The 22,119-nt window shown below is 36.8% G+C and overlaps 1 protein-coding gene across 3 annotated transcripts in view; it reads right to left on the bottom strand.

Moving 5' to 3' along the window:
* Positions 1-22,119, bottom strand: part of LOC124798516 (pyruvate dehydrogenase phosphatase regulatory subunit, mitochondrial-like) — a 163,883-nt gene that overhangs the window by 72,169 nt on the left and 69,595 nt on the right. For all 3 annotated transcript variants that reach the window (XR_007016947.1, XM_047261960.1, XM_047261961.1), the window contains exon 9: positions 21,828-22,024. Coding sequence is in view for 2 of the 3 variants with exons in the window: in XM_047261960.1 (XP_047117916.1) it covers positions 21,828-22,024 (197 nt within the window). In the remaining variant the exon portion in view is untranslated. The remainder of the gene's footprint in view (positions 1-21,827; positions 22,025-22,119) is intronic.

Below are 22,119 nucleotides of genomic sequence, written 5' to 3'. Positions count from 1 at the left end.
AAATGGGATTAAAAATCAGCAGCAAATGATGTATGTTCTGTGTGATAAGTAAGAAGCAGATTGAATAGAGCTCTGTCTCTTAAGTCTTCAACACTGACATTAGTTTGCAGCAGTCTTCTGTCTGCCTTCCTCTTCATTTCCATGTACGTAGTGCATCACAAATCATTCAAAATACGCTGCATGTATTATATCCTTCATTGTCCCCAGTGATTCTTTCCCTCAATAGCTCCAATTGTGTCACAAAATGTGTCCTATCAGTTTGCCTCTTCTTATTTGGAAGCTTCTCTATGGAGATCCAGTTTCCTGACTCTTCTTAGCACCTCTTCGTTGGTCTCTCCAGCTGATCATCATCATCCATCTGTAGCACCAAATTTCCAGGGCTTCTAGCTGTCTTCTCTCTTTTTTTTCCTATATCCAAGTTTCGCACATGTAAAGGACCACAACCCAAACAAATCCTTTAATAACCCATTTCCTTATTTCCAGACTGATGTTCTTGCTGGTGAGTTCATTCTTCCTCAGGTTAAATGCAATTTTATCTTGCTGTATTCTGCTTGGAATTTCTTTCTGGCTTCAACCATTCTCTGTGACCCTGCTCCCCAAAGACATAAATTCCTCTATCATTTCTAACTCTTCTCTTCCAATTCTTATTCTTAAAGGTTGAAACTCTTCTTCAACACTGCATACCATACTTTATTCTATTATATGCTTATTCTCATACCATACTGACTGCAGAACATCCTTTCCATTGAACTGAGGACCTTCTCTAGATCTCCTTTCATCTCTGTGATTGTAGCTATATCATCTGTGTAATGTAGCATGTCTATCATCTGCTCGTTAATTTTGATTCCCACTTCAGCAGTTTCACAAATTTGGTCTACAGCTTCCTGGACAAAAGCAGTGAATGTAAGAGGGGAAAGAACACATCCTTGTCTCAGAGCTTTTCTAATTTTTGCTTGTTGTCCTTGATGAAAATTCCTACTCACAGCCTCTTCTTTCTTATAGAAGTTGTGTGTCACCTGCATATTTTTGTATTTTAGACTTGCTTTCTTCAACACTCTGAATACCTCTCATCAAATAACATTTATCAAATGCCATTTCCACAAAGGCAATATTAGTTGGTTTATTTATCTGTATTTGCTTTTCAATAAGAAGCTTTTGTGCCAGAATCACTTCTCTTGTTCGTAATCCTCTCCTGATTCCAAACTGATCTTCACTTTGTATATCCATCACCTTGTCTTCATTTCTCCTCACAATTATCTTCATAGATATTTTGATGCATGTGATATTAGGCTAAAGCTAGAATAATATAACTTGTGTATTAAACATGGAGACGAAATGTGAATAGTTAACCACATTCTAGAAAAATAGGTTCCTTGTGGTTTCTGTTGGTATACAAGAAATATCAAGAAAATTCTTAAGATACTGTGCTTGCTACACAACACACGCAATGCAGAAAGTAACACCATTGATAGGCAGCTGTTAACAGAAACAAACTCAAATGTGTGAAGCCTTTGATTCAATAGCAAAATACCATCATGTGATTCCAACCAAAACCTAAATCTGAAACTAGTCACCACAAATAAAAATTTTAAAAATTTTCAATGTGTGTGTGTGTGTGTGTGTGTGTGTGTGTGTGTGTGTGTGTGTGTGTGTGTGTGTGTGAGTGAATTACTAAGGGACCAAACTGCTGAGGTCATCAGTTCCTAGACATACACACTACTTAAAATAACTCATGCTAAGAACAACACACACATGCATGCCGGAGGGAGGACTCGAACCTCTGGTGGGAGGGGCCGTGCAATCTGTGACATGGTGCCTCAAACTGTGCGGCCACTCAGCATGGCATTTTTTTTTAATGCAGCTGTGACAGAAACTGAAAAGGCAAAATTTAGTAATCCAAGTTCCTGGTTCTCACTCTTACATTATGCTAAAACTCTATTTAAAAAACGTAAGTAATTCTACATGAAATGTATTCATAATGATGAATATGGAGTACCATCAGCTGCATAACGGAAAGACGACAATTAAAATTTGTGCCAGACTGGGACTCAAAGCCAGATTTCCCACTTATCGTGAGTGGTTACCTTACGATTTGCCTATCTGAGCAAGACTTACAGTTAGACTCAACCTTCCATATGCTGTCAACCATGTGTCCGCAACCTGTACTTGTACAACCATTATGTATGTTCCTTTACAGGGGAGGCATTTTATTGGAAAGTTGTTTGCCTGGTGTCGGCAGATAAATACGATATTGAAGTGCCTGTGTTATTCTGAATTACGATGCAAAGTTCATGTATTTCATAATGGGTGTAGTCACCACAGTGCCTGTTCCTTATCCTGCATGCGTTTACAAATAAATTCATAAAACTTTGTCAGCATGACCATTAGAATTTTCCAAATCTATTAAAAACTGCGGTAAAAGTTGACATAATTAACTATAAAATTTGAGTTTTTTCCAAACATGAAGTTGAAAATGTAAAAGCTCATTCATTTTTTCATAAATTTAATAAATTCTAATGTTTCATACACCTGTAAGTATGGTTTGTATGCTGTGGAAAATTCATCAAAGAATCTCTCTTACTTATGAAGAAAAGTGTACCTATAGCAACAAATGCAGCCAATGATAAGTGAAAAAATGATGAAATTTCACATGTAAAAAAATTATTTGGTTATGTTTTTGAACTTCCACTGCTAAGATTGCAAATCCTGAATCCTTCCTGATCACGCTTACAAAGTTTTATGAATTTATTTGTAAAAGTATAGACAGTGGAAATTAAAATGTCCTGTGGTGCCTCTCCTGCTCCAAGTCAGCCTGTTTGATGACACTCTATCTCACTTATGTAATTTTGATCACATGTTAAGGCCATCAGTATGACATACATTAGTGTCCAGGCACTTGTTGGCCAGACAAGGACAAAAATAAATACCCGCATAATGAAAGATGAAATGGGCATTCACAAAGCAAATAAAAAAAAAGAAGTCAGCATGCAATTGCTGTACCGCCACAAAGACAATTGACCCAGCAGTAAGTACATGCTGCATTGAAAAACAGCTGTAATTTCTAAAACTCAACATGGTCACAAGACTTAGTGAAATTAGAGTAAATTTCACACAAAAATTTCGAGATAATTTCAAAAGCTATAATTCTGATGGCTCCAGGCAAAGAAAATGCAAATAAAAAATAAATATCTAAATTTATTGTCCAGCCTTTCAGTAGAGAACTGTTCTCTGTTATTGGAAAAGGGCATAGGTCACACCCTCTAAAGAAAAAGCAGGAGTCGTCCTGGCTCAGATATCTATGTTTCTAGGTAAAGCACAGGGCACAATTAGTTTTTTAAGGAAATTGGTATGGATTCCGCAAACATTGATCAAATGGTGCCCTAAGTAAAACTATTCACAAAAAATATTATTTGCACCATGAATAAAGATTAATCTGGTGGATTTGGTGTTTCTAAACTTTCAAACATCCTTTGCTCCAGTACCATACTGACACTGTTGTGGTCTTCAGTCCTGAGACTGGCTTGATGCAGCTCTCCAGGCTACTCTATCCTGTGCAGGCTGCTTCATCTCCCAGTACCTACTGCAGCCTACATCCTTCTGAATCTGCTTAGTGTATTCCTCTCTTGGTCTCCCTCTACAATTTTTACCCTCCATGCTGCCCTCCAATACTAAATTGGTGATCCCTTGATGCCTCAGAACATGTCCTACCAACGGATCCCTTCTTCTAGTCAAGTTGTGCCACAAACTCCTCTTCTCCCCAATTCTATTCAATATCTCCTCATTAGTTATGTGATCTACCCATCTAATCTTCAGCATTCTTCTGTAGCACCACATTTCAAAAGCTTCTATTCTCTTCTTGTCCAAACTATTTATTGCCCATGTTTCATTTCCATACATGTCTACACTCCATACAAATACTTTCAGAAACGACTTCCTGACACTTAAATCTATACTTGATGTTAACAAATTTCTCTTCTTCAGAAACGCTTTCCTTGCCATTGCCAGTCTACATGTCTACCCATGATATAATTTTCATGACCTACTTGTTAGAATGTCCCAGAAAGAAATCATAACTTACTACATACTGGGACTTTAAATGTGTTAATTTCTCTGCACTTGCAACTGAGGTGCACGAAATAGTTTGGGGGACATCTTCTGTTCCATTCTTGGACATAAACAAAAAACTTCATTGGACTTACTATCAATGTTACTCAATTTTATGACAAATATGCCCCCCAAAGAGCAGAAAAGTAAGAAGGAACTCTGCGCCTTGACTAACTGAAGATGATATCTGGTTTACGGGGCATTCAGCTGAGTGGCTACCAGTGCCCATACAAATTCCCAATCTTTTTGATTTCCAGTCTCGCCACTTCCCTAAATGATGATGAAATGATGAGAACAACACAAACACCCAATCCTTGGGTGGAGAAAAGTTCCATCTCAGCTGGGAATCAAACCCGGCCCCCATGTTCTAGAGGCAACAGCACCAGCCGCTAAACCACGTGCTGCGGACATTAACTGAAGAGCTAAAACATCTCATGAAACTCAGAAACACTGCAAATTGGGCATATGGACTATTTCCCAGACCCGAAAATCATATCTCTTAGCAGCAATAGTGGAATAGAGTCAGTCAAGCTGTGAGAAATGCAAAACTCAGGCATACCCATGCATTAACTGACACCAGAAACAGACCAGTTGTCCTATGGAAAAACCTATGTGGTCTTGGTATAGCAAAATAAAAGCTACAGCTGATCCCATAGTACCAGCCAAAGATCTGAAATGGTAGTCCACATTACCTACAACTACACCTGAACCACAAACAAAACAGAGACTCAATGGTTACTCAGTGGGAGTAAACAAGTGCAGATGCAAAAAATTCTATCTAAAACATATTACTTGTACATAGTGTCAAAAAAGTCATCATGTGTATCAGATCAGCATCTACTGCACATCACAGTCCAAATGATTAAGCCCACTATAATAGATATTTTCAATCACTCCTCAAACACAAGTGTTTTCTCTGAGGCCTGGAAACAAGGACTACATAAATCATTACCTAAAAAGGATGTTGCCACAGCACCCTCTGAGTATCAACCTGTTTGCATTCTTTCTGCACTGTCCAAGACCTTAAAATATGTAGTCCTTGACCAGTTAGCACGTTACCTAACTACAAACAATGTATTAGACAAATAAGAATCAGGCTTCTATAAAGATCACAGTATAACATCTGCCTTAACAACGGTAACAGATAACCTGAAGCTTGCCATGACTACACAAGAGGCAATTATTGTGTGCTCCTTAGACTTCAGCAAAGTCTTTGACACTGTTGACTTTGACATTTTACTTGCCAAATTTAGCAGCCTAAATTTCTTGCCAAGTGCAGTGCAATTGTTTCACTCATACCTGATGTCTCACCAGCAGTGCATCATGTCTGGCACTATAAAGTTACTCTGGAAGCAGGTTGTATCAGGCATCCCTCAGGGTTTGGTATTAGGTCCTATACTCTTTCCATTGTATGTAAATGATGTGTGATAATTTTTATACTACTGCAAATACCACATGTACACTGATGATCTCCAGTTGTATCTAAGTGCAAAACCAATAAACCTGAAGCCAACAAACAAGAATCCCAGTATCAACATGTGTGCGCTATCAAAATTGGCACACAATATAGCATTAAAGCTCAACCCATCCAAAACCTATGCAGTACTCGTTGGTCATTCTAGGACCATTAGCCAGAAATATTGGGAATCCCTACAATATTTAACCCTAAATGGGTCACATATCAACTTCTCTAACATCTAGAGGTAATAACAGATGAAAATGTAATATGGAATGAGTACATAACTGTGATATGCAAGAAGGCATCAGCATCTACAAAAATATAAAAAGGTCTTCCATCTTGACCTGAAGAAGAAGCTTGCGAAAATGCTTATACCTCCAATTATTGATTACAGTGATATTATCCTGCAAGGCCTTTCTTGGTAAACCTCATGGTGCCTAGAACGAACTGGTTATGAATGCCTGTGATGGTCAACCCTTTGACCACATTTCACGATCGTATACACAGCAAGACTTGCTATGTGCAGACAAGCAGACAAGTGCACAGATTTCTATATCCTCTGTCTTCTCTACTGTCTCATCAATGGACACTGTCCCTCATATCTCTCCTTGGCCTTAATGCTGTTGTCTGAACAACATGGCAGAAACACCCACTCCCATCAGAGCAAAATCTTTTCTGTCCCACTCCATCTTTCAGCCACTTTCTCGAAGTTTTTGCAGTAATAGGAACAGGACTCTGGAATAACCTCCCACTTCGTGTAAGAGAACTGAATAAAGTATCTAGTAAAGCAATAATGAGGACTACCACTGTTCCTGTATGCACCCGTTGCCCTTGTACATCCCCCATTCCAAGCTGATCTCCCTCAGTTCCCAGTATTCTTAGCTGATGCAGTCTCCTTAAATTTCCTGTCCCCAGAACTTGCTAGATCAGAAAACATCTATTTTGTACATTTACAAACTATTTTTATATCTGACAGTATCATTATTGCTATTCTTGCCATTATTATTATTATTATTATTATTATTATTTCTTTACTTTCTCAGACGTTATGTCTGGTTAAAAATGGAAAGTGATGCAGACCTTGATCAAGCATGACTTCCTTTTAACTGTACAGTATATGTTACATTGCATTTAGGAACTTTCGGGTAATTGAACATGTATCAATAATTACAGATTTCTGTAGTTGTACATATACATTTGGATGAAGCTGTATTGCATTGATGTACTGGTGGATATTGTGTGGTATGACTCCTGTAGTTGATAGTGTAATTGGTATAATGTCAACTTTATCCTGATGCCACATGTCCTTGACTTCCTCAGCCAGTTGGATGTATTTTTCAATTTTTTTCTCCTGTTTTCTTCTGTATATTTGTTGTATTGGGTATGGATATTTTGATTAGTTGCGTTAATTTCTTCTTTTTATTGGTGAGTATGATGTCAGGTTTGTTATGTGGTATTGTTTTATCTGTTATAATGGTTCTGTTCCAGTATAATTTGTATTCATCATTCTCCAGTACATTTTGTGTTGCATACTTGTATGTGGGAATGTGTTGTTTTATTAGTTTATGTTGTATGTTATTATTATTATTGTTATTATTATTACTATTACTACTATTATCACTATTAATGGCAGCAGCTGTAGTATTATAAGTACTGCCAGTATTAACTTAATCAGTCCATAGTTCATATTTTTAGTCAGACTGTCATTTCAGACACTCAAATAATTTTAATACTATTTGTCATATTAAAATTGTTGTGTCTTAATAACTATGACGTAAAAAAAGTACTGTACATGTGAAATCCTGGTCCGATGAATGAGAGGCCTCTTGGTCATTATATAAATAAACATAAGTTTAAAAGTTTGCCCCGCTATGCATCTGAAGACGAAATTGCTACAAAAAAAGTTACGGGAGATAAAATAGTAATAAAAGAGAAGGCTTATTTTGTTATTGTTTACAAGGTCTTTATTAGTGGAATATTTGCTTCTGCAAATACTCAACTTTTTTTCTGAAGTAGTCTTAGCTTGTTATCTTCTTTTGGGTCTATTTAAGCTTTCAGCAAATGATTGTTTCATTGTGAAGCAGCAGCATTTTATCACTGCTAAACAGAGTGCTTCTCAGATTTAAGATGTTTCTCAACATTATCTGTGTTTTCACATCCAGTTCAATAATTAAAATATATGCAAAACACTGATTTCAAATTTGTAGCATATTAGCCCTGATTACCATAATGCTGAGCCCTTCCATGGGCCATGTGACCTGTAGTTAGCAACACTACAGACAGAATCAAAAAGGTACTTATAGTCGTAATACAATCAAAAATAGCTCTATTTGTGCTTTACATGAAGACTCTCAGTGTGACTGGTATAGAGCGGACATTATAACATAGCAGGTGGCTGCAAATGTAAACAAGCAAGCTATGAATGCCTCACAAGTGAAGAGCGATGGGGGCAAATAAGTCCTGCCTCCCTTTCACAATGCCACCAGCCTACATCTGTGTTCTCTCAGAAAGCAGAACTGACACATGGATTGCCAATCCCTTCTGGTGTTGTGAGAGTCCCACTAGAACCCTGTGATGGACCAGGATTAGAGTCTCTTCATGCATTTCAAATTAAGAAAAGAAAATAATGAGCTATGAACAACACAGAGTATAGTGGAGTACACAGAGCTCATGATAAAGGCTATCACGCAATTACTAGCTGAGGCTGACTTCATTGTAAATGAGCTAGTTCTTGCCTGACCTTTACCAGTATCTTATACGACCATAGTTGAAATACCACAAACCTAAAACTGCAATGTTAAAGTATCCACAGTTTTGTATAATATCAACTTTAGCTAGCTAGCAGTCTCTGTTGTAAGATGTTAAGTCCCGTAGCTGTGCCATATAGTGCCATACCTGGCATCTATCTTGTCTATGCGACCATCCTACTTTTCTACAGACCTTGCAACCACCCACTGTTTGACATGTGACCAGAGCATAACTTATGAGCACACAGAATCATTGTTGCATTCATGCATGGGTGTGCTATTTATTTTGCAAATGCATTCTGGTAGCCTTTTCAAAATTTTTATGCACAAAATCAAGCTACTCCAAACTATCCCTGGTTAACATAGTTCACCTGTATACAGTTCACTATGAAATAGCATTTATTTTGTAAATTTGCATTTTTGCATTTTGAAGCAGAATTTGCATGTATATTTCCACTTACCACAAATGCAAATTTTTCAGGTCCCTACTGATTGCTTTGATCCATGGCATTCAGGGTGTCATATGAGAAAATCGTGAGTTGCATTTTGCATGGCTGCTGTTTTCAAAGTCCTTTCTGTTTCATATGGCATTAACTCTGTTTGACATAACACATTATGTTTGAGCTAAGAATATGTTTTAGGATTCTATAAGAGATGGACAGCAGTTTTATGGGTCACTTTTGCTGCCCTTCCTGTAGATGAGTGTGACCAATGGTTTCTGCCAGCCACTGGATCAAATTTTCGGTATGATGGATGTATGATAAATTTGGTTAAAACAGGAGCTAATTCAGCTACAAATTCTTTTTAAAATCTGACAGGAATTCCCTCAGACATAGGATCCTTCTTTAATTTTTGTGATCTCAGTTATTTCTCAACATCATTGAGACTAATATGCAATACCATAAAAAAAAGAAACACAGAGTTCAGATGCTATGCTTTTGACTTGTTTTTTGAGAGATCTTTCAATTGTCTGTGGTAGTCATTGAAGGTTTGACAGTCAAACATATTTCATTTAGCACATTTCTATCTACAGCCCAATGCCTGTCCTTACACCTATTATGCAGTAATCACTGTTTCTTTAGAAGGATCTTCACAGAGATTGTAAACCATGGAGGGTCCCTCCCATCATGAACTAGACTAGGTACAGTTGACCAAACAAAATTGTTCACACTGAAAATGGCTAAGACCCACATTGGGCATTCTCGGCATGTATAGCCAAGTCACAAACTGTTGCAATACTTTTGCTCATTAATGCTCATGCTGGGTTACAGTGATAACATACTGTCACACCAGTAAGCCATGCTATACACAACATTGAAAAGTATTACCAATTAAACATAATACACAAAGTCTTAGGATGTTGAAAGTGATCACATAATATGTAGTGATTTGACCAACAAGGCTACATGCAGTCCAAAACTTTTAGTGTTGCTGTGCAAGCAGCATATGGTCAGAGTGCCTGGTTGTCACTCATTGAATCAGAGTGCGGTTCCACCGTGTGACAATTTTTTTTTTTTTTGTCTCTGTTGTAACAGGTGTCAATGGTCTTTCTATGGTAGCTTCTCTTGTCTTAATGGGTGCAGCACTGGTGCATATTATTTCAAGTCTTTAAGGGAACTATTGTAATACTGGCTAACAAAAACTGTATCCCAAAAGTCACAAAATTTCAAACAAAATTCATTCAAGTTATTTTAAGTGCATTCGTTCTATACAAGTGAGAGTACACTATTTGAAGGAGTAAGTAATTTTAGAGCAAGCAGACATCTATCAAAATTGTATGTGTTATGAAGCATGTATTTCAAATGTAGGAGAGGGTAACTAATGAAGTAATTATTCAGGTCATTGGGATGAATGAGACTGGTAATGATGTACTTCCTTTTTTCTCCTAATGTAATGACCAGGCTTAATGGCAATCTTTTCGTCTTATTATTTGGGAACACTAGAATTCACTACCAATTTAGAATACAATCACATCCAAATTAAGTTGTCAAAGAAAAAGTTTTGCTTGTATGCATAAAACTATTTGCACAACTAGCAGACAGAATGAGAAAGCAATGTAGTGGAAAAAAATCATTAAGATGAAATGGAGTGATGGGAAATAAGTGTTTAATGATGAGCTCATAAAGGTGGGTTTCAAAGTTAAATTACAAATATGCTGGGAAAAATAAGGTAAAGTATTCAGTGTAATTGGTCTGAATAAGATGCTTAAATTATAACAGAAATATTTATTAAAATCCAGTTGGATGTGTATGATGATCCGAAAGAGATAAGCAGGTACAAAACTGCATGATCTTCCAACTGAAAGGACAGGCACAGAATATGGTTTTTTAATGGAAACTATAGTTTGCTTCTCCCTTATTTCCACTGAAAATAGAACTCAATAACTTCAGTAGTCTGCAAATATGAAATTACAGATGCCAGAAAACAGAATGGACTGTACTTTGCCTCACTGCAATTAGAATTTAACTTGACAAAATGACTATTTATGTTCTGATATGACATTGTATTTAATTTACAATGTCCTCTCTAACACAAACTTCAATTCACGTTTTCAGCTTATTTTCCCCTTCTTAGATCATCACTATTGCCGAGGCTTCCGGTATTGGAATAGCACCTGACCGTTGAATGTAAATGGAAAATCCTGCCTGTAACTCAGGTGTAGGTGAACTATTGTGGGAGAGTTCACTAACGTGAGACAGCAAGATTCTCATTAAAGTCATTGCTCAGCTCTGTTGAAAAATATCAGAACTTAGTTCTCACACCACCTGAGGTACAGAGAAGTGACAATAAGATTATTACGGAAGTGGACGTTGTCAAGAACGCTTGATTTTAAAAGTTTTGAATTTTAAGTTTTTTTTATGTTTATGTACTTGTAGGGAGTTAATATCTTAAGTTGATTATAATCTCCATAAAGTACTCTTTCATTTGCTATTACGAATTCTGGCTAGGTTTCTTGTGTAACATGGCTTATTTGTAATATGCAATAAAAGGGGTATCCTAGTAAGCAACAAAGAGCATACTAGGACATGCTATCTCATTTAAGGATAACTTCAGCTTACCACCCTAATAGATGGAATTAGACTCATATTTTTACCAAGTGGTTGTGTTAATACTTGATGGGTATCAATCACATTTGTGTGACAGACAAAGCAAGAGAAACCTGCATCCTCAAAACCATTTATCACGCCATTCCACACATAATATGCAGCGTCTTGCGAGGAACTCGTGGGACAGTTTAAATGCACTATCCCTAATATATAAAACCTGTGGACAAATAACCAAGATCAAGTAGTGAACTCATTTTTAGAGTTCTGTGTCTCAGCTGGTAAAAACTGAACCTTTATAAGATCACTTTGTTGCCTGTCTGGCTGTTTGTCTGACTGTTAAGACCCCTGTTCCTCAGGAACGGGTAAAGGTAACAAGTTGAAATTTATGTCACACACTAAAGTCTCAGCTCCTTGGTGGTGTGAACAATTTAAACTTCTAAGTAAATGCAATAAGAAGATGCATCCATTTATGTCTCATATTTTGATACTTACAAACTTACTGATCAAAACCATAGTGTCCTTCCTGTTGACATAGAATCATAAAATATGGCAAGATGTAACATTTCACAGTACAAGTAAAGGAAAAAATCCAAAAATTGTTAATTTGTCATTATATCAAATTTTTTATTTTATTTTTGCCACTTGTTGTCTGTCTATTTGTTTGTCTGTCTGTCTGTCTGTCTGTCTGTCTGTCTGTCCGTCCGTCTGCTAAGACTCCTTTTTCTCAAGAATAAGTAGAGGTATCAAGTTGAAATTTATGTCTAATACTAAGGTCTATGTTCCCTTGGGTGTGCAAATAGTTTAAGCCTCTTCGTTGATGCAATCAAAAGATATACACCACATATTTTGATGCTCACAAGCTCATCATCAAACCCTATAAACGAACTAGCTATATACTGTACATATCAGGCCTGGTGGTTTAGTGATAAGTAGTATGCAGGGAAACAGAGAGATTGCAGGATCAAATCTTGGTTGCATCATGGATTTTTTAGTCTTCATTTTAATCTAGTGAGGAGTTGCCAGAAATAATACATGGTTTGGATTACAAGTTAAGCTGCAGATCCCCTTTCTTCGTTGAATAACTAGGGTAAGTTAGTGACACACAAGTCAGTGAAGCGGCCTCCAATAGAAAAACTTGCACAAGGCCACTGAGCCACACAATAGTACTATTATTATTTCTTTCCTTTCTCAGACGTTATTATTATTATTATTATTGCCATCATTATTGTTACCTGTATACATGATTAAGTTTGTACAGAACACTCAGAACATGAGTCCTCCTTGCAATTGTCCAGTTTTTATTACGTCATTTGGAATGGCCTACATCAGAACAGTAAACATGGAAAATGCTATAAACAACCTCTAGAAAAAAGAACTGGAAAACAGGACTCTTCCCATATACTTGGAGACAATAACTTTGTAATACACCAGGAGTCTGACATACTAAATGTGAGTCTAAATGTATCTGGCCAGCTCCAAAAATCAACAAGCCACATCAAGTAATATCACTGTGTTCTGAATCTGTTATGTAGCTAACATTGTCTCCATACATGGAATGTTTAAAAATGTTCACAGAGAAGAAAACTACCGTGGAATCAAAGGAGATAGAAGTGAAAGTTTTAACCTTGAAAAAGAAAAAGAGAAAAACAAGGAACATAATCTTCCAGTCATTTGGCGTTTGATACAAATTAATTGAGAACAATGGTCCAGATGTGCAATCTGAAAAAGACAAAAATGAAGAAGACGCTGAATGCATATCTACAGTGGCCATTTCTCTCAAGATCAACATAGAGAAATGGGCACAGTTCATGGAATCTCTCCTTGAGCTCCTGAATAATGTTAACCTGAAAAAGAGCTTTTGTATGGCCTAACTGCATTTATTTTGCACAATAAATGCAGAAAATGTTGAACAGGCAGTAATGAATAGAATATTACTGTTTTAGAGTCACTTGTTCTTATATTTGTCAATATTAAGGGTTTTCTTTGACTATCTCATATAGCGATACCATTTCTATTTTGATTCCAGTTGATTTTTTTGTACGTTTTTTCAAACACACATTTATTAATTGTTGAGTAGCATGAATTCAATAAATAAAATTTAAAGTACAATTAACAAACATACAGTATTACCAAATGTGTAATATGAAGTGGAGTAATGAGAGTAGTATGAGGCCCACACACCACTGGCATCAATTATCTGTCTCATCCTATGAGGCAGGGGTGTAGTCAGCCTTTGGAAATATGTCTAACTGTCAGTGATACTCTCCCATGTATTCAAAACTAGGTCTCACAATTGGTCAGATGTGCTTTGGGCTGGTGCCAGCAGTGTAAGTTCATATGATACTTCATTGTGCCCCACACATTTTCAGTGGGATTCAAGTCCAGCACTTGAACAGGTCAGTCAGTCAGGTCATCGTCGTGTTGTGAAAGCCAATGCTGAACAACTCGACTTGAGTGAGCAAGTGAATGATCCTGCTGGTTCTGGATCACTCCATTGGGATAATACATCCTCACACTTTCCACCATAATATGTTTCATGATGTGCGCATACTGATCTGTGGAGAGATGACCATATATTTGATAAAGTATTCCTATCCCATTTGATGACATCTATCCCCAGCATGAGTCTGTGATGTGGCCAGCACACAAATGCTGCACCATATACCATGGAATACTGTGGGTCATTAACATGCTACCTGTGGACCCTCACCAGACCCTCATTCACTGAGCTAAATATTGACTTATCTGAAACGATGACATGGTGCCAGTCATGGTCTACAGTCAATTTGGTGAATACAAGCCTATAAAGTTTGTGGTCATCAGAGAGGGTCTCTTCATCAGCAGTCCTAAGGGCTCTAAGGCCAGCACTCTGTAAACGGTTGTGAATGGTCTGTGAGCATCCAGGGACATTGCTCTCATTCTTGAGTTAAACGGTATTTAAAAATGGATGTTACATACAGATATAGATAACACATTGTGCTGATGAGGTGTTGACACTTTTCCTAAGCCTAGGCCTCAAAGCTAGTCATTTGCCTCTGTTTTTTGCCACCATTTTATACACTTATGGGCACAAAGAGGTTGACAAACCTGGCTGCTGCTTCATGCACATGAAAACCATCATAGTGGATGTGTTTCAGGATGCTACATCTCAGGGCCTGCATACACTCAGACATTTTGGCAGTAAATGAGTGTTTTTCATATAGCTAGCTGTGGCACAGAGTGTTTTCATATTCGGCACAGTTCGGCTATATTCACATAATGCTTGCCACACAACAACAAAAAATACAATGTTAAAAAAAGTATTGCATCAAGGGAATGGGAACCCTAATTACTTCTGTGGAATTCCTGAGCCTCATACACATATCCACACTGATATCTCAGTATTTCAACTGTATAAAAGTAATGTTATAATGAACACATAAAAAATATGTGGTTATTATATGCAGCCACAGAAAACCAAAAATGTCTGCAAGTAAAATTGTTTACAATAAGAAGGAACAAACACACTGTTAAACATATGCTGCTTGTGGTGCTACTGCCTTTGCCAGTGTGTGTTGCGTTACCACCACTGGTGCGAAATGCACACAACTGAAGGTCGCCGAGCTTATCAAGACGTGCAAACAGTTTCGTTTTGCTGACTGTACATTTCTATCCAGTGCTTTTAAGCTTGACGCTTACTTCCTCTATTTCCTTCTGCACAGAGGCAAATGTTTTGACTTCCTCTTTGAAATGTGACCTAACTGCCTCTTTAGCTAGTTTACTGAACATGTAAATAATTTAAGCCTAAAGCATTTAAGCACTTCACTTGCTCCCTTTGCTTCTGGTACTATGCAATGATTTTTTTCGGTTTGTGTCATTAAACCTGGATCGTATCTTTGTCCGGTGTTTATATTCCTCTCACTATTGTCACATCTTTTTCCGTGTTCTCTTTCTGCTTACTCGGTACCATAAAAAATCCTCACTTAGTGTAGCAGGTCTCCTAGTTCTCAGGCATCTGTCTTGAGATCAACAGCAGAAGCAGCTTCCAATCAAGACAGATGCCTGAGAACTAGGAGACCTGCTACACTAAGTGAGGATTTTTTATGGTACCGAGTAAGCAGAAAGAGAACATGGAAAAAGATGTAAGTAAAACTGTCCATCTTAAATACCAGTGTGACAATAGTGAGAGGAATATAAACACCGGACAAAGATACGATCCAGGTTTAATGACACAAACCGAAAAAAATCACTGCATAGTACCAGAAGCAAAGGGAGCAAGTGAAGTGCTTAGTATATTACAGGAAGGGAAACTATTACATTTAAAGCCAACTGTTAGAATACTTCACCAAAATGTTCAATACATAAACAATAAAACAGAGGAACTAGAGGTAATATTACAGGAGTATAGGCCAAACATTCTAGTAGTTACAGAACATAGGCTAAAAGAAAATCACATAGGAATTTACAACTTGAAGAATTATGTGAATTATGTGAAAGTAGCCAGTTTTTGCAGAACTTCCTATAAAGGTGGTGGGTTGCCATTTTTTCTAACTATAAATCAACTAAAGCCATAAATATAGCAAAATATGCTATAGATATATATAAAAACAAAGATGAGGTGACTTACCGAACAAAAGCGCTGGCAGGTCGATAGACACACAAACAAACACAAACATACACACAAAATTCAAGCTTTCGCAACAAACTGTTGCCTCATCAGGAAAGAGGGAAGGAGAGGGGAAGACGAAAGGAAGTGGGTATTAAGGAAGAGGGTAAGGAGTCATTCCAATCCCGGGAGCGGAAAGACTTACCTTAGGGGGAAAAAAGGACAGGTATACACTCGCACACACGCACATATCCATCCACACATACAGACACAAGCAGACATGGTCTTTAAATATGTCTGCTTGTGTCTGTATGTGTGGATGGATATGTGCGTGTGTGCGAGTGTATACCTGTCCTTTTTTCCCCCTAAGGTAAGTCTTTCCGCTCCCGGGATTGGAATGACTCCTTACCCTCTCCCTTAATACCCACTTCCTTTCGTCTTCCCCTCTCCTTCCCTCTTTCCTGATGAGGCAACAGTTTGTTGCGAAAGCTTGAATTTTGTGTGTATGTTTGTGTGTCTATCGACCTGCCAGCGCTTTTGTTCGGTAAGTCACCTCATCTTTGTTTTTATATATAATTTTTCCCACGTGGAATGTTTCCTTCCATTATATAAAAATATGCTATAGAATTGAGCTTTGAAGCTACAGCACTGGAAACTAAAATTGCTGGGAATTTATGTTGTGTATTAGGTTTGTATCGATCACCAAATGGTATAATTAAAACCTTCTTTGAACAGCTGGAAAATATAATCCAACACCTCTCAAAAACATATGCTTATTTGATCATTATAGGAGATCTGAACATAGACACGAGTAAAAATACAGACAATACTAAGACCCTACTGGACTTATTGTGCATATTCAATCTAAAAATAAAAATAGATAAACCAACCAGAGTAACAAAGCATAGTGAAACTATTATTGATCATGTAATAACAAATATTCCTACATGCTATTGTGATACACAGGTAATAAACTCCACATAGCAGACCATTTTGCAATCATGATAGACATAAATATAAAGACTAGTGATTAAGTGCAGAAGATATGGGAGATGAGAAGACAGAACTACCCACATAACATAAATCTGCTAAAAAAGATGTTAGAGGCAGAAAACTGGGAAACAATATATGCAGCTAAAGATGCAAACACCAAATGGAACCAGTTTTATTCTTTATTCAATTATTATTATGATGTTACATGTCCTGTTAGTAAAAGGCTTGTCAAACAGCAACAAAAAAAGAAAAGCTGGGTGACTGGAGAAGTAATCCATGCCAGAAATAATCTGAGAGTGTATTATGACCTCTCCAAACAAAAAAATAATGAGGCCTACAACACACTGTATAAAATAAAAAAGAAAGAGTACTGTAGTTTTATCAGAGAAACTAAAGCATCATTCATCAGGATGTCTATAGATAAGGGAAAGAACTACTCAAAAGGTTTATGGTCGTTCATTAATGGAGAGAGAGGAAAAGTAACAAATCGGGCAGAGGACATCTGCCCACTGATGAGTGGGAAAAGCAACGCAAACCCTCTAGAAGTAGCCAATACTTTTAACAGATATTATATTACTGTAGCAGACGAATTAATAAGTCAAAATAAAACAAATGCAGTAAGTAAATTGTTAAACCCCCCACATACAAACCATACTATGGTTTTCATACCTACAACAGATGCAGAAGTGTCAAACCTAATAAAACAACTTAAAATTAAACACTCTTCTGGCTTGGATGGTGTTACATCACATCTCATAAAGGAATGCAGAGAATGTATATTAAAACCATTGACACACATGCTGAATGCTGCGATAGAAGAAGGTATATTTCCAGATTCACTGAAAGTAAGTAAAGTGAAGCCAATATTTAAGAAAGGGAACAGGGATGAATTAGGAAATTACAGGCCAATATCATTGATCTCAACATTTGCTAAAATCTATGAAATGATAATAAAGAATAGAATTGTAAGTTTTATAACGAAGTACAGTATACTGCATTCATCACAACATGGTTTCAGAGAAGGGAAGTCAACAAAAACAGCATCAACAGATATAATTGAGCACATCCTTAATTTACTTGACAGGCAACAAAAGACTTGTGGGATTTTTATGGACCTATCTAAGGCATTTGATTGTGTGAACCACTCAAAATTAATGATGAAATTATATCAGTATGGAATTAGAGGAAAATGCTATGACATACTTAAATCATACATTACAAATAGGAAACAATGCACAGAAATCAGACATACTAGTGGGGGAAATATAACAAACTACATATCAGAATTACAAACAGTTAAACACGGTGTGCCGCAAGGATCTGTGCTTGGGCCAATACTATTTATTCTCTACGTAAATGACTTCCCTAGCTATATAAATCAGAAACTTATAATGTATGCTGATGACACAACAATCATTTGCCCAGCTGACACAAAGGAGGAGCTTGAGAAGGAAGTACTCCTGACTATTGAAAATGCAAATAAATATTTAACACAAAACAACCTGTTTATGAATCAGTCTAAAACAATGAATGTAGTATTTCAGACCAAGCATAGTGAAAATTATAATATAAATGTTAATATAAATGGAAAGACTATTAAAGAAGTAACCAGCACAAATTTTCTAGGAACTATAATAGACAAACATTTGGCATGGGGGGAGCACATAGATGCACTGTGTAAAAAGATAAACAAACAGATCTTCATCATGCATAAAACAGCTAAGACTGTGGATGATAAAGTCCTCAGATCAATGTATTATGGACTTGTCTTCCCACATTTGTCTTGTTCAGTTCATATATGGGGAAATGCACAAGCTGGCTACCTAAAAAGAATATTCACAATTCAGAAAAGGGCAGTGAGATGCATTGCAAAAATACCACCAAGACAGACCTGTAGGCAAGCTTTTGTACACTATAATATTATGACAGTATATTCACTGTATATATACCAAAGCATAATGGTGGTAAGGTCAAGTGATAAACACCTCCTAAATAAAGATGTACACAAACACGGTACAAGAGGAAATGAAAATTACTACATGACAAACAGAAATCTAAAACTGTCTATGACTGCCCCAGAAGAAGCAGGCAAAAGGTTTTTTAATAAACTCCCCAAAATCATTAAAAAAGAAACAGATCTAAAATGTTTTAAAAATCATTTGAAACTATATCTCACAGAGAAATGTATATACAGTTTGAGTGAATACTAAGATGGTGTTTAAATATATCATTACTGAAATGTACCTGTAAAAATTATCATTTCTGTATGTTTTTTTGATTTGTGTGTACGTATAATGTGAAATATGTAAAACCTTTGTATGATTATGGACTATTTCTGTTTAATCATTTGTTTCATTTATATATATATTGAAAGTTTGATGTTAAAAGGCTATTGTATGACACACCCAATACTCTCAGCTGGATTTTCAGCTGGAGTCCATGGGCAAAGAATAAATAAATAAATAAATAAATAAATGACTCACTGGGTAGCAGAAGCATTGCGTAATTGATAGGCAAACCAAAATATCATGAAAACTCTGCCAGCTTTCGGAAGAAATCTCTCTCTCTCTGTGTGTGTGTGTGTGTGTGTGTGTGTGTGTGTGTGTGTGTGTGTGTGTGTGTGTGTGTGATCAGAGGATTTACCTGAGAGCTAGCAACGTTTACATTCTCTCTTGTATGTGCATGTTGATGATTCAATGCTTCTGCTACTTGGCGAATAGCCTACATCTCCCCTAAATGATTTACATTCTGTCAGAACTTTACTTACTGTTTACTGAACATGTAGATCTTTTTGCTTCTTGTAGTTGCTATTTGAACTTTAGCAATCATTGTTGCTACAACTGGCACATGTCACTGACAACAGTTTCTATATGGTCATCCTCAAGGAGGCCATGTCTAAATGTTGTCACTAGATATAATATATATCTATCACATGTGGATACACATCCATCAATTAAAAACTTTAATTATCTCATCAGACGGCAAATAAGAAATTGAGATTAAGAATCTATTAACTCCACAATAATTCCCAGAGAACAGCAACATGCTGACCACTTGTCATGTCATCCTGTGCCAATGATAGCATTGGAAGCGGTACGGAGTTGTCAGCTTTAAAAACCTTGCAGCTGTTACTTCTCATTGAAGTAGCTCCTCCCCTAGCTTTAATTAAGCAACGAGTTCAGCATCTTGTTCACTCATTCATTGTGATTTGTAGATTCTTTCAAGAATGAGAACCTTCAGAGACGTGGAAAATGAAGACTGTGTGGATGAAGACAGCAGGGAATTTATTTAATAAAGGTATTTAGCCACATGATGTTCCAGGTGTGATTAAAACAAAGGAAAGGAAAACCTCAAATGAAATAAGTAAAGTAGGCACAAGTGTGAATCAAATGATAACAGGAATGTGGCAGAATGAGCTGAATTTGGAACTGTCTTCACGAAGATATGAGAAAATACAATGAATATTTGATAAGATAAATTATTGAAAACAATAAAAATATGATGAAAATCAAACAGAAGCTAAAGACAGGTAGACATCACTTTTTATCAGTTAATATGGCAGATGGCACAGTAGCTAACAACAGAAAGAAGATTGTGAAATCATTCCAAGTTTTCTTTAACAGGCTGATAGTTCTGGCAATGATTTACAAACACAGATAGTTAACAATGAAAATAATATCATTCTAGAGGTAATACCAGACAAAAGTAAGTGTATGTAGTCAATAAAGATACAGAGGGTGGGAAGGTGCCTAGAGATGCTGAAATTTTAACACAAATTATTAAAGCTGGAGGCAAATGAATACAAAAGGAACTTACAGAAGTATTTATGCACTGCCAGTAAATGGAGTCAATTTCCCAAAACTGCAATAACAGTGTTATCGTTTTACTTTACAAGTAAAGAGACAGACAACACAGAATATATAACAAACAGGCCCCCTCTGTAATGCAGAAAGTATTAACTAAAACTGTTACCAGTCACAAAGGAAAAAACCAATTTATTTTAACAAAGTAAAGGAACACGCTGGCTTTAGAATGGACCAGTTATACTGAAATTAATGGAATATGAATTACTACTTGGCCTGGGAATGACAAATTTTGAGAAGGCTTTTGATGCAGCAAATGCCAATATGATTACTTCTGAACATAAATTAGTCAAGTTATGGACCAGTTAATGGGCTGAAGATAACAACTGCAGGGACAGGAAAGGCACAAGAGAATGAGTGATATTGACATCAAGTGCCTTTTGTACTGAAACAGAATTTTCAAAATAAAGCATTTGTCATTATGAAATGGACAGTTTAAAATCAGTGTGTATTACCAGTTATGACCCATGGCAAAGAGATATGGACTTTTAATGTGAAAACCATTCAATAACTGAGGGAGTTCAGTGTGCGCTGGAGACAGCCAGGAGAAGAAACTTATGGCTCAGGGAGCAAACTATAGTTTAGCATGTGACTGCAGTGAAAACAACACATGGGTGGCTGGGATGTGTAGCAACGGGAACAAATGGAAGATGATGCACAAGTTCTTCAGTGGGTCCCAAGAGTAAGAAATGACTAAGATTGTGATGTAATGGAAGATGTGTAGCTGATGATAATATGGGAGCAACATGGATGTGTACAGCTGAAGACATAAGTGCAACTAGTTTAAATTACCTCTAGCAATACTTTACATGTATAGATCACTGTCTGACAGACGTAATTCTATTAATATATGTGCACCAATTTTCTGTCATAAGCTATCTCTCCTATACTGCGTAACTTAAGCCAAACAGTCAGCTTTGCACCAGAAGTATGGCTCAAATTTATCCAAGCAAAGTTTCTTAGATAAGGTAAAACATTACAAAAATATTTACCACTCAAAACAGATGTGATCCAGTGATCCACACCTACCTTCCAACAATTTCTCTTGCTCTTTCTTGTAAATACTGTCTATTGTTATGTAAATCTATAAAACGCTGGACACTGAATGGAAGCAGTTCTGTTGTTGGTTCACCTTCAATGATCCACTCAGCCACTGCTTTCCCAATCCCTCCAGCACCTTGCAATGAATTACCATTCATCCCCACTGCTACAAAGTAGTTGTCTACCTAAATAGGAAGAATGGGCAGTCACAGTCTTTCAGTTTATTGAAATACCTTCTTACAATGGCTACTGGCAAAAATTAGCCATGCCAAAACAAACT

This window comes from Schistocerca piceifrons, chromosome 5 (genome assembly GCF_021461385.2).
Source record: "Schistocerca piceifrons isolate TAMUIC-IGC-003096 chromosome 5, iqSchPice1.1, whole genome shotgun sequence".
NCBI classification, from domain to species: domain Eukaryota; kingdom Metazoa; phylum Arthropoda; class Insecta; order Orthoptera; family Acrididae; genus Schistocerca; species Schistocerca piceifrons.
This window is presented reverse-complemented; position numbering and strand designations above follow the sequence as displayed.